Source organism: Macaca nemestrina, chromosome 7 (assembly GCF_043159975.1).
Source record: "Macaca nemestrina isolate mMacNem1 chromosome 7, mMacNem.hap1, whole genome shotgun sequence".
NCBI classification, from domain to species: Eukaryota; Metazoa; Chordata; class Mammalia; order Primates; family Cercopithecidae; genus Macaca; species Macaca nemestrina.
The window spans coordinates 138,743,971-138,757,672 of record NC_092131.1 but is presented as its reverse complement, the minus strand read 5'-3'; the positions used below and the strand labels follow the sequence as shown (position 1 = coordinate 138,757,672).

At 48.5% G+C, this 13,702-nt stretch overlaps 1 protein-coding gene across 2 annotated transcripts in view; it reads right to left on the bottom strand.

Moving 5' to 3' along the window:
• Positions 1 to 13,702, bottom strand: part of LOC105488928 (carbonic anhydrase 12) — a 59,797-nt gene that overhangs the window by 42,411 nt on the left and 3,684 nt on the right. For both annotated transcript variants that reach the window (XM_011753456.2, XM_011753450.2), the window contains exon 2: positions 11,218 to 11,238. In XM_011753456.2, coding sequence (XP_011751758.2) covers positions 11,218 to 11,238 — 21 coding nt within the window. The remainder of the gene's footprint in view (positions 1 to 11,217; positions 11,239 to 13,702) is intronic.

Sequence of the window (13,702 nt, the reverse complement as noted above, 5' to 3'; positions counted from 1 at the left end):
GGCCTCTCCTCTGTGTTCCCTCTTCCAATGTGGTCCTGTCCAGTGCTAATCACCGCACTCTCTCTGCTGCCCGACCTCTTCCTAAGACGTGTTCCTGAGGGCACTGTTTCCAGATTGTTCCTGGAGGAACCCCTGTACCTCTTTCAGCCCCGTGCTGCTGACAGCAACAAGGACTGGATTCTATTTTGTTTTCCTAGCAACTGCACTGGTGTGTGTGTATGTTTGTGTTGAGACAGGGTCTCTCTCCGTTGCCGGGGCTGAGTGCAGTGGCACAATCACAGTTCACTGCAGCCTCAACCTCCTAGACTCAAGTGATCCTCCCACCTCAGCCTCCCAAAGTTCTGGGATTACAGGCGTAAGCCACCTCACCCGGCCACACTGGTCTTTGATCCACATTTCCCATGAGCATGTCACAACGAACAGTGTAAAATATTTATTTGTGTCAACGGGTATGAAGTCTATTGTGTTTTCTTTAACTGCTAAGCCTTTGATCCTGAAGAGAGAGAAGAAAAGCAAGTGAACTTGGCATAATTTGTTCCTGGCAAATCTACACTATTTACTCGTTTAAAAAAATCCCTGCATTTCCTCAATGGCCTGAGGTGTAGTGCAGGGCACACAGTGCCTGGCATAAAACAAGCATCCACCAAAGGACTGGGAAAGAGCACCAGGCAGCAGTCAAGAGGCCCAAGTTCTGACTCTACTCCTCAGGCTGCTGGAGCCACCTGGCAGTTCTGAGCTTTCCTGGCCTCAGTTGTAGACAGGGGCAGGGCTTAGCGACATGAGCTTCCCCTCCCCTGCCTGGAGCCCACCTAGGCAATAATGGCTGTCTGGGTGCCTATTTGAATACTTTGTGAAGCCCAGCAGAGACAGGGCATTCAGCCACAATCAGGCTGCTCCAGGCAATTGCAATGTTGGGTATCTACATTTCTGGCCCAATTATATCAAAAGGTCAGGACGCCCATTGCTCCTCCCTTGGTCCAGATCCTCTCCCTTTCCCCCTACATCGCTCTGGTCTCCCTTCCTCCAGGGTTTCACGCTCAATCTATTCTCCACCTGCAGCTGGGATGATCCTCCTAAAATGTTAATCCCAGTTTGTCAGTGTTCTACTTAGAAGATCCAGCAGTGGGCCAGTGGCAGTGGCTCACGCCTATAATCTCAGCACTTTGGGAGGACAAGGTGGGAAGATCACTTGAGGTCAGGAGTTTGAGACCAGCCTGGCTAATATGGTGAAACCCCATCTGTACTAAAAATATAAAAAATTAGCTGGGCGTGATGGTGCGCGCCTGTAGTCCTAGCTACTCGGGAGGCTGAGGCACGAGAATTGCTTGAAACTGGGAGGCAGTGGCTGCAGTGAACTGAGATTGCACCCCTGCACTCCAGCCTGAGCAACAGAGTGAGACTATCTCAAAAAAAAAAAAAACAAACAAACAAAAACAAAAAATAAAAAACAAAAAAACCAGGTCCTGCAGTTCCCTGCTGCCTCTAGAACGAGGTCCCAGCTCTTTGGTTGGCTCAGCTCCTCACGCTCTGGCCCCAAGCCCCTTCCCTCCTCACTGAGGTCCTCGGTAATCTCCAGAACATAGCAGCTTCCTTCTTTACACAAGCTGTCCCTTTGTCCCATCCCCTGCCCTTTGCCTGGCTTGCTCTTATGTGTCCTTCAGGTCTCATCTTGGACATCACCTCCCCCAGGAAGCCTTCTTTAATCCTTTCCTCCAAAATACTGGTGAGGTCTCTCTCCTCTGTACTGTAAGGCCCTGCTTACTTGCTGTGTCCTCCAGATTCTTAGTCTTATGATGGTAGGGACCAAGCCTTGTCAACCATTTCCTGCGCACCCATACTTATCCATTTCTTTAGTCCAATATTTGGCGCTTAGTATTCACTCAATAAATATTTGTGGAATGAATGTGAACCATTTATCTCAGGCAAGTTGAAAACTTTGGTTGGTTTTTACATCTGCCTTTGATTAATAACAAGTGGGAAATTTTAAACCATTTCATTACTATATAAATTTGTTTAAAAACTGTTTAAATCATGGTATCCATGTGGTGGGGGAAGGTAGAATAAAAGAGTGGTGAAATGGAGGATACCACTAGTCTAAGGCTCTTTCTAGATGAAAATCCAGAAATCTATTTGTTACAAGGTTTTGGCTCAGGATCAGGAAATAAGATCCCCAAGCTAGAAGGGTAACACTAAGGTGATTATTTATTTATTTTATTTTATTTTTTGAGATGGACTCTTGCTTTGTCACCCAGACTGGAGTGCAGTGGTGTGATCTTGGCTCACTGAAGCCTCTGCTTCCCAGGTTCCAGCGATTCTCCTGCCTCAGCTTCCCAAGTAGCTAAGACTACCGGGACATGCCACCATGCCCGGCTAATTTTTGTATTTTTAGTAGAGACGGAGTTTCACATGTTGGCCAGGCTGGTCTTGAACTCCTGACCTCAGTTGATCTGCCCACCTCAGCCTCCTGAAGTGCTGGTGGGATTACAGGTGTGAGCTGCCTTGCTTGGCATCTTTTTTTTTTTGAGATGGAGTCTCGCTCTGTCACCCAGGCTGGAGTGCAATGGCGCGATCTTGGCTCACTGCAACCTCCACCTCCCAGGTTCAAGCAATTCTCCTGCCTCAGCCTCCCTAGTAGCTGGAATTACAGGCTCCCGTCACCATGCCCAGCTAATTTTTGTGTTTTTAATAGAGATGGGGTTTCACCGTGTTGGCCAGGCTGGTCTTGAACTCCTGACCTCAAGTGATCCACCCGCCTCGGCCTCCCAAAGTGCTGGGATTACAGGCGTGAGCCACAGCGCCCAGCCAACGTGGCTTCTTTAGATTTGCAGGTCATAGAAGAATAGACATTTGCTCAAGTTGGAGACATCAGTTTGCCTCTGGGCTTCCTGGTGACCAAAGCCAAAAGAGTAAACAGTAAACACTGCCTCATACTTGCTTCAAAACTTTGTTTCACGACATTGAGAGTTCCATCTTTTCTCCTTTCTCCATTTCTGATAGAGTTTCCAGAAAAGTGGTGTGCCAACGAGGGGCCACCCTGGGAAGGCACCAGGCCCCACTTGCCAATGCCACCATAACCTTATGTAAGGAAATCTCACTGTCATCTTTACCGAGGAGACTTTGCAGAGCCCTGTGTCCTAGAAGGAGGGGGCAGCATGTGCCATTTGTCCTGAATCTGCGGGTATCATTCTGAGAACTGGATGGGCTGCATCCATTTCACCCAGAATCCATATAGCTGACCTAGTCACAAGCTAATAATTGCAAAATTGTTTAAAAAGTTAAGATGAGCTAAGTGATCCATGTATTTGGAGTTACACCAGCTCTGAGTCAACCTTTATAGACTCAAGGAGGTGGCAGCTAGTATTTGTTCCTTCCTGGTTGGCATAAATTGAATGCTTGTCAGGTAATTAGAAAGTTTTCTCCTTAAATGAATACTTATATAAACTAAAAAAACTGGTGCCTAAATTACTTTGTTTTTACATACTTGTGATAACGACCCAACATCACCAAAAAGTATATGTGAACCGTGAATTAAGTGCAAATTGGAAAAAGCTGTAGTTCAAGATCTGACATGATTCCCCATCATACTTCTGTGCTATGTCAGACCAGGTGCACACTGGCCGTATTTTTATACCGTTTTGCCTCCACTGTTTTCGGTATTGTTGAAATTAATCATTTCAGCCCCTTTCTGTGTGTTCTTAGCATCTAACATGGTGCTTCTCTGTATTTGTGGAATAGCTACCATATTTCATTGCTTCTCGATGCAATTGATAACATGATATATCCCAACTTCAGAGATGCTAAAATGTGGGGAAAGTGGACATCTTAGAACCAATAAAACAGGACCTTTGACTGTAGCAGGTGCAATCTCTCTTTCTTGGCCTGGTGGTGTGGCCCCTGGAAGAGTCTGGCCATGGTGCCTGGGCTCCACCGTGGTGCCTACACCCTTCACCCAGCAGTTGCCCCTGCAGAGGAAGAGAGTAACGGACCAGGAAAGAGGCCCCTGCTCCTTCTGAGACTGCAGGATCCCGTGGAAACATTCTCTGACCTCTTCTCTTCCTCATGGAAAACGAGGACTTTCTCCCTCCTGCCTGCAGCCACCTCCACACTCATGCTTTGAATTCAGGCTTTTTGCTTGAAAGCTTTCTTTTGAGCAGGTTCACAGGGCAGCTCACTGGCTCCTCCTCTTAAGGGGACAGGTTGCCAAAGGCTCTGGCCGGCTCTTGGAGAAGCCGTGCCCTGCTGTCACCTGAATGCCCAGGACTCAAGACCTGCAGGTAGCAAGTCGGAGCACAGCCATAGGCCTGAAGGGCCCTGGCAGGACAGCCCCCCAGCTCCTCCTTCCTCCTCACCTGCCAGCCCGCTGCACCTGCGGTTCCAAGGCTTGCTGCTGCCCCAGTGGGAAAAGGGCGCTGCATGGGGCTAGGCTGGTGTAGCTCAGAACCCAAATAGCTCACCCCAAGTTTCTTCCTAGGCTCAGGCCTCTACTCCTGAGCCCCAAACCAGGCTCAGCCCCCATGGGCTAGATAGGGAAGCAGAGGATTTGCCTGCTCTCTGGGAGTCTTCAGGAGCATGGCTGAGGCGGCCATGGTTATGGAACCAGATATCTGGTTCCTGGATTCCAGGAAGGCACCAGGGAGATGAGACCTGACTTCACCTTGGTCTGAAGGACCAGGCTAGAAAGGACATTCTGGCCTGTGAGACCCTTGGGACAAGAGCTTGCAGTCCTTGTGATTTTTACATTCCTTCCTTACTCAAAAAGGAAATACCTTTTGTTTATTCAAAATATAAAAGGAGTATTTCCTGGCTGTAAAAACTCACAATTCAGAAAAGTGTGAAGCAGAACCCCTCCTAACAAAAACAGAGCTCTCATGTGTTTGGTGCTGTAGAGTTTACAAGGCCTTTCCCTCCATATTAGTTCATTTAATCTGCACCATAGCTCTGCGAGGCAAAGAGAAAGAAATGACAATCAGCTTTGTGAGTATGTGCTAGACCCTGTGTGAGCCTCTCGCCATGTGTTATCTTATTTGATCCTTACCACAACCCTCTGAAGCACAGCTGGGATTCTCAAACTTGAGTGAGCAACAGAATCACCTGGAGGACTTGTTAAAACAAATTCTTGGGCCCAGCTCCCCAGAGTTTCTGGTTAGGAGGTGGGCCTGGGATGGGCTGAGAATTTGCATTTGGCCTCAGGTGATGCTGATGCTGCTGGCCCAGGAACCACACTTGGAGAACCACTGATGTAGACGCCATGACTCTGATTGTGTAGCTAAGGAACCAAGGCTCAGAGAAGTCGTTACTTTCCTAAGGCCCACGGACAGAAACGCCTAGCAGGTATTTCCATGGAGGTCCGCCTGGTTCTGGGGTCTGTACAGTTTCTGCTTCTTCCTCCTGGTTTTCTGCCTCATCCTCTGTTCCACTATGCCTGTCTTTAGGAACTAATGCTAGCTTCCCTGTTTTTAACTCAGCTGGTGAGGCCAGCTGTGAACACCAAAATGTAGGCGTTTTGGCAGCCACAGGCCGAGAGCCTCCAGGATACGCACAAACCCCAATTCTGCAATTCAGGAAAGATGAGAAGTAACTATGAGTGGGCAGGCCTTACCACATCCAGACAGACCCTAATGTCACAACTTCAATTAGAAGTAACTGGAACTACAGCACAGATTTAATCCAAGATAGGGGGTCGGATCGCTACCCTCAGCAGAAATCCGTGGGACTCGGGGATAGGGTTTCGGCGTGCTGGTATGAAAACCAGGCACGGCAATCACCGCTGTAATCCCAACACTTTGGGAGGCCAGGGTGGGGGGCTCATTTGAGGCCAGGAGTTCGAGACCAGCCTGGTAACATAGCCTGTGTCTACTAAAAAATTTAAAAATTAGCCTGGCATGGTGGCACATGTCCTAGCTACTTGGGAGGCTGACACAGGAGAATCCCTTGAGCCCAGGAGATGGAGGCTGCAGCGGGCAGAGATCATGCCACTGCACTCCAGCCTGGGCGACAAAGCCCTGTCTCAAAAAAAAAAAAAAAAAAAAAAGAAAAGAAAAACATATCTGGGCTGGGCACAGTGGCTCATGCCTGTAATCCCAGCACTTTGGGAGGCCAAGGCAGGTGGATCACCTGAAGTCAGGAGCTTGAGACCAGCCTGGTCAACATAGTGAAAACCCATTTCTATTAAAAATATGAAGATTAGCCGGGCGTGGTGGTGGGTGCCTGTAATCCCAGCTACTTGGGAGGCTGAGGCAGGAGAATCACTTGAACCTGGTAGGCAGAGGTTGCAGGGAGCCAACACGTGCCATTGCACTCCAGCCTGGGCGACAGAGCAAGACTCCATCTCCAAAAAAAAAAAAAAGAAAAGAAAAAGAAAAGAAAAAGAAAATCATGTCTGGAGTTTTCTGGCTCTCCTAAGAGTACTTTGTACCCCTATTCATCCTCAGGATGGCAGCTGGGCGTGGCAAGAAGTGGCTGGAGTGTTTTGAGATGGCCAAGCCTCTCTACTTTGATAGAGACAAGAGCCCTTGGTCTATTAATTGCAGGTGCTCTCTGCTGTTTTGAGTTCTCCCCTGAGCCCTCACTGCAGCCTGCTTTTTATATTGCAATTCAGGTGTGAGGTCACACAGTGCCCTTATCACTGCTGAAGAATAGAAAGTCAAGAGTTTGCTTCCTGGCCTCCTTTCATGTATTCCATTTCTAGTTCTGTGTGGGAAGAGGTTGAAAGGGTGTCTGGAGCCCCAAGAAAGTTCATTACAGAAACTAAATATTTCCAGATACAGGACAGAAGGCAGGTGGAGGCGTGGGCCTGGAGGACTTCTGGGACATGAGAATGAGGTTTGCCCCAGTGGAGGATCTCACCCTGCTTTCCAAAGGAAATTCTTTAAGACGGACAATCTATTGTCTGGGAGACGAACCGAGGAGCACAGCACAGGGAATGCACAGCGCTGCCAGGGTCACACCGAGTCCTGCCACAGCCGAGGGCTGCAAGGGCCGGCCCGCCACAACAGAGAACTGAGCAGGCTGACCTGTAAGCAGGTGCCACTACAGCCACAGCCACAGCCACAGCCACAGCCAGCCACCTGGCACCCCCGGCCAGGCCACCCTCTTTCCAAGGTTTCCTGAACAGGATGGAGGGACTGGTCTCGCAGGTGCCCTGTGGGGCTGTGACAGGGGTTGGCGCACCCTGCAGGAGAAAGGCTTGTCATCCATGTTCTTCTGCCATCTGGAAAGCCTTTAAGACTTTCCAGATCTTGAGCAAACAGGGATTTTCATCTGTTTCTCAACCAGCTTACATCGAAGAAGCAGCAAGCCAGTATCTGATATCATCAGGGATGAAACACCGCGCCCATTCTCAGATCGCATGATCTGCTCTCGGGTCTAGCTCCAAGACAGTCATTCTTTCTGGTTGCTGTGTTTTGAACACACTGGGTTTTGTTTTGTTTTTTTTTTTTTTGGGGGGGGTGGTTTTTTGGTTTTGTTTTGGTTTGGTTTGGTTTGATTTTTTCTTGGGGAAGGACTAAAAAAGCTGTCAGTGTAAGGATGACTGTCCCAGCCAGCTGGAACTTTTAAACTCTTTATTGAATATGAAATACAGAAAAGTGTGTAGCCCATAAGCAAACAGCTGGATGAATGCTCAAAAACTGACTGCAGCACCCACACCAAGGACCTGAACCTGCTCACAACCCTTCCTGCCTCCTTCTGGTCATCTTCATCCCACACAGGGCACATATTCTGATACCTTAGCCGGCTAGAGTTTGTCCTCAGCTCATATGACAACCTGACCTGCAGCTGCCCTCAGTTCAGAGTAAGTGAAGCTGCCAGGCTCAGCGGGATTGATGCGGGACTGATTTCGGGCGGGGAGGGTCCATGTCACACCATCCCCAGCCTCTCTCTAGTGATGCCACGTCAGCCATGCTAAGCCCAGCAGACTTTCAACTGCTGCTTCAGCACCCTAGGAGGAGCGCAAAGAGGTGGTGCTGGCCCCATCTTGGCAGTCAGATGGTCTTCCTCTCTCCAGGGAGGAGCCGTCCATGCAGTCAGCCTGGTGACTCAGCTATGAGGATGTAGGGGTAGAACTCCCTTTTTTTGTACTTTTAGAAGTCTTACCATACCTTGTGTGCCAGACAGTGGGAGGCCCCTGGAGAATGACTCAGCAGTGTACGTGCAGAGAAGCTGAGTTCTACACCTAAGGAATACCAGCACGGAGCCTTTGGTTGAACTTGCCCCATTTAGTGCGGCCCTTACTGCCTGGAAACTGTTTCCCTCCAGCACTTATGCTGGGCCCTCTGTCTACCTGTGCAACTCTGAGCACAGGTGCCAGCTGCCAGTCAGGACATAAGGAGGAGCTAGCCAGGACCCCAGGAGGAGTTTGCCTTCTTAGCTGTCTTCCTTCTGTCCTCTCCTACACGTCCCCTCTGAGGGCTGACTCCACATTACATGTGCCCGTGTCACTAATAAAAACCAGACTTGCCTTTGTGCTTACCCCATGCATGTTCATGCGTCATTAGACTCTGCCCTCTGCTTCCTCAGCAAAGAGCTGCTCTAATTGTGCGGGGCAAGAGGGACAGAGGGCTGGCCAGAGCTAGTGGTCAGGAAGAAATGCTTCTGGACGGGTCAATGTGGCTGCACTGAGAGGCCCGCCCTCAGTGAACACCACGTCATGATGAAGTTAAGATTTTCTTCCCAGCCAGGCGCAGTGGCTCATGCCTGTAATCCCAACACTTTGAGAGGCTGAGGTGGGCGGATCACTTGAGGTCAGGAGTTCGAGACCAGCCTGGCCAACATGGTGAAACCTCATTTCTACTAAAAATACAAAAATTAGCCGGGCATAGTGGCAGGCATCTGTAATCCCAGCTACTCGGGAGGCTGAGGCAGGAGAATTGCTTGGACCCAGGAAGCAGTGGTTACAGTGAGCCAAGATCATGCCACTGCACTCCAGCCTGGGTGAGAGTGAGACTCCAAAAAAAAAAAAAAAAAAAATTTTCCTCCCACACCTTGACACAATGTCTCTGTTCCCTGTCGCCATCTCATTCTGCCCAGGTGGGCTGTAACAGAGAGACAGGACCCCGTGGAGATGTGATCTGTGTTTCTATCATACCTGAGAGGCCAGCAGAAGAGGTGGGACAAGTTTCCTCTGATCTGGCTGGACAGATCTTGGGAACCATTGGTCAGTGATTCTCTGAGAGAGTGCAGCTAACAGTCAGTCGGGGAGTGTGTTAAGCATACAGGTTTTTCAGGCTCCCTCTCTTTCCCAGGCCTAGCCCAAGGCCTAGAAATCTGCATTTTGGGGAAGCATTCCAGGTGATCCTGATGTGGGTGACCCCAAGCCGTAGTCTGAGAAACACTGGTCTAGACAACCCCTCACCCAGGTTCCAGATGGGGAAAGTAAGGTCCCACGGCTGAAATGGCTCACTGGGGATCATATGGAATAAAGCCCAGAACCCAAGTGCCACTTCTTTCCATGCCTGTCACCTCCCACACACAGAACCTGCCATTCTCACTTTGTCAGATCTCTTGTTCTGGCCTTGCCTTCCCCCTCACTGCCACCACTATAAACTGGATGTGAAGACACGTAACTGGGTTTCTCCAAAGGCCGAACACCTTCCTACCTCCCTCCCATCCTTCCCCCTCCACCTCCTACCACCAAGTAACTTCCTAAAATACAGACTTACTCCTTGCCCTGCCCCCTCCAGGAGCACGACAAAGTGGGAAAGGCCTGCTCTGCCCCTCCACACCTCCCATGTTTGACCCAGCCTATCTCTCTGACCTTAGAGCCAGTGACTCCGCTATAAACCCTTTTCCACATGCTTTCCTCGAACACCACCTCTTTCTTGCTTCTGCTCATGTGATACCATTATCGCCTTAGCCAACCGCACCTCCTCCCTGCTCACCGAATTCTCCTTATCCTCCAAGGCCCAGGTGAAAGCCCTCCTCCTCCAGGAAGCCTTCCCTGACCATCTAGCCCTAGCACACTCATCCTCCTTTGAGCACTCAGAGCTCTGCAGCATTTGTTTATGATGTTATTATTACCTATTATGTTCTGCTTTGAATTGTGAGCTTTAAGTAATTCCCAGCTACGGACCACAGCCTACCCTTCTATTACCCACCCACTTGGCAATGGGCTGTGCACATAATACATACATAAGGGATGTTAGAAATAACGGAGCCATGCAGTGCTAGGGCTGAGGGGACCTTGGCCTGTAGGTAGCTGGTTGGTCAGTTCAGTGACTTTTCTATGCATCTTGGGCTGGTGAACCTCCAAAGGCTGACCTGTGCAAATTGGTATCAGATCTTTCTCCGGACGGTGCTTGCACTGTAGTCATCAACTTGCCGCCTGTCCCCACCCACAGCCATTGCATCCCGTGGCTTTAACTTTGATCACATCCCTACTTGCTTAAAATGTCTCCCGTGCCAGTGAGTCAGTTCCACCCTTCTACCAAAACAATCGGTCTTGTGCATCTTCTGTGGCTGTGCCCCAACAAGACGTTATCAACACTCCCGCACTTGCCAGGGGACTCAGGTGCCTGGCCTGCCACATCCATTCCAGCCGGTGACCAATGTCTAATTCACTGCAACTCTCCAGCTAAGCTGATTTCCAGCTGCTTCTCTGGCAGGTCTGCCAGATGGGGCTAACGTGCTCTTGAGACAGTCCCACAGAAAGCCCGGGCAACAAGCACACTTCGTGTTCCTCTCGCTCCATTTAAGACAAGCATCCCTCTTTCACTAAGGACTGACCAGCACCTCCTCATCCATCGCTAGCTTACAATCATGGCAACAAGAAGTTAATTCTAGACATACTGATAGCTTAAGTTCTGGGACCTGAGCCAAACTTTCAGAAAGGAGCCCTTTCTTCTTTGTTTATTATAAGATATGTGTCCTGCAAGGGAGAAAGGCTCTCTCCTGCCCAGGACCCTTGCAGTCTGGAGGTGGGGCAAGTTACCTCCAAATCTTGGAGGTTTGGTAGAAATCCTTGCCGGAATCTGAAGGCTTGACGCTATGACTGACAGTCCAGTGTCCGGAGCAGGCTCTCCTGCCTGGAGAAAGTGTGGTACGCAACCCAAGTTGAAGCGTTCCTAGGAGATGCCTTTGTACTCTCTTTCTAGAATACCAGAACTGTTCTTCTGACCCCTCAAAATCACCTCCACAGAGCATGAAGTTTCTGTATTTCTCATTAAATACAACCATTTCTGTTTCCTTTTAAACAAAAAAGTATTTAAAGTCTCTACTTACCAAGATAAGTCCACTTGGAACCTACAAAGAACAAAACACAGTAAGTAAGTACAGTGGAACCAGATGAGTAACGGATAATACTACAGATTTTATTTTGATATGAGTGAAATTGAAAAGGAGGTCGATGCCCAGAAATTGAAACTTTTTTTGGGGGGGGGTGGAGTTTTGCTCTTATTGCCCAGGCTGGAGTGCAATGGCACAATCTCAGCTCACCGCAAACTCTGCTTCCTGGGTTCAAGCAATTCTCTTGCCTCAGCCTCCTGAGTAGCTGGGATGACAGGCATGTGCCACCACACCCGGTTAATTTTGTATTTTTAGTAGAAATGGGGTTTCTCCATGTTGGTCAGCCTGGTCTGGAACTCCCGACCTCAGGTGATCCACCCACCTTGGCCTCCCAAAGTGCTGGGATTACAGGCGTGAGCCACCACTCCCGGACAAATTAGAACTTTTTCTGAGTCTGCATCAGAACATCAGCTTCTCAGGGCAACTGTGCTCCAAACAGCAGCACAGGCAGTTGGTTCATGCAGGGGCTCATAGAAGCAGGAGGGGGCTTGAGTAGGTGCCTTCCAGACATCTTAGAGAAGCTAAACTTTATTATCTGAATAATAATTTCATGTGGCTCAAAACCCAAAAGCCATCAAAGGGTATATACAGTGAAAGCTCTTCCTCCCACCCTATCTTCCCTGCTTCCATTAGAAGCCTTCCATTAAGGAGGCTAGCAGATGATCGGGAGCCCTTTCACAGCCTGGCTGCACACACATACGCACTGATCGCCCGCTTTCTCCTCACACAAACATTGGCACACTGGAAATAGGGTTCTGCGTCTTGCTTTTTCACACTTTACATTTTCTCTCTCTCTCTCTCCCCCCCACCACTCTTTCTTTCTTTCTTTCTTTCTTTCTTTCTTTCTTTCTTTCTCTTTCTTTCTTTCTTTCTTTCTCTTTCTGTCTTTCTCTCTTTCTTTCTTTCTTTCTCTTTTTTCTTTCTCTTCTTTCTTTTTTCTTTCTTTCTTTCTTTTTCTTTCTTTCTCTCTCTCTCTCTTTCTCTTTCTTTCTTTTTGTGAGACAGGATCTCACTCTGTCACATAGACTGGAGTGCAGTGGTGTAATCGCAGCTCACTGCAGCCTCAACCTCCCGGACTCAAGCAATCGTCCCACTTCAGCCTCCCTAGTAGCTGGGACTACAGGTGCACACCACCACATCTGGCTAATTTTTGTATTTTTCATAAAGATGGAGTTTCGCTATGTTGCCCAGGCTGGTCTCAAACTCCTGGGCTCAAGTGACCTGCCCACTCCAGCCTCCCAAAGGGCTGGGATTACAGGCATGAGCCACAGCACCCAGCTGGGAAAAAGGTTCTATTTGAGGAAGCTGCTATCTACATCTGAGTTAGAATTCCAGGGGTAGTAGGAATGTGTAGGCAAAATCCTGCCAGAAATAGAACAAAAGTCACCTACTACTTCCCACTCCACACCCTTCATGCATAAAGGTTCTTCGTTCCTATGTCAAAAAGGTCTTTTTCACAAGTGCAGAACGGTGCTCTTGTGACCCTGCTTGCCGGCCTTCCTCTTCATCTCCGAGGAGGGGACCCTGAGTAGAGACGCATCCCACTGTGTGTCTCAGGGCACTCATCCAATGAGGGGACTGTGCAACTCCTAAATCCCTCCCTCCCAACTTTTCCCAGGGTCTCCATGGTTATCGGCCCACGAAGGTACTGATGGAAAAGCGTTTCTCTCATGGGAATTAGTTTGCAGTAAAACTTAACTGACAAGCAATCTGGTCACTTATCACCCCTGGCATTTCCTACTCAAGCAAATTGTGTTTTTTAAAAGTTAAAAAGTGAACTTGCCTTTTTTTTTTAAGCTGGTTAAATCTCATATTTTTTGTTATTCTGTTCCATTTCTTTGCCTCCGTGTTTGTAATTAGTTTCACTTTTAATTTTCAAATGTAATTGGTAATTTTTATCAAATTACACTTGCACATGGTTTAAAAAGTCAGATGGTTCTCCAAGGCTGTTTAACAAAAACCTCAGTTCCCTGACATTCCCTAACCGTGTACGGCTCCCTAGAGCAACCACTTTGGATCTTTTTAAAATGAATCTTTTGCTGTTATCTCCGTATCTCCATATAACATGCTAATACTGTTTTACCTTGATTGTTTTAGGTTTGGGAATTATTTATTGACATCCCACTCTGGAAGAGGAAGAGTTTAGATCTCTTTCTTTTACTCATAGCCCGTCTCCTATATATAGGTGAGGAAATGAAAGTCCACCAAGGTGAAGTGTCCTGCCCAATATCATATTCCCATTAAGAGGAGTCCCACCACATTTACCATTAATTTACCATTAGTGCCGTGAACTTAGGGAATCTTCAAATCTCCTCAATCTTTGGAGTAGTTAAGTGGAGGAGGCCAGAGCCCCTGGAGGATCTGATGAGTATTATGGACCTCTCCCAATAAAAATGTCCCTAAGCTGGCCGGGTGCAGGGGC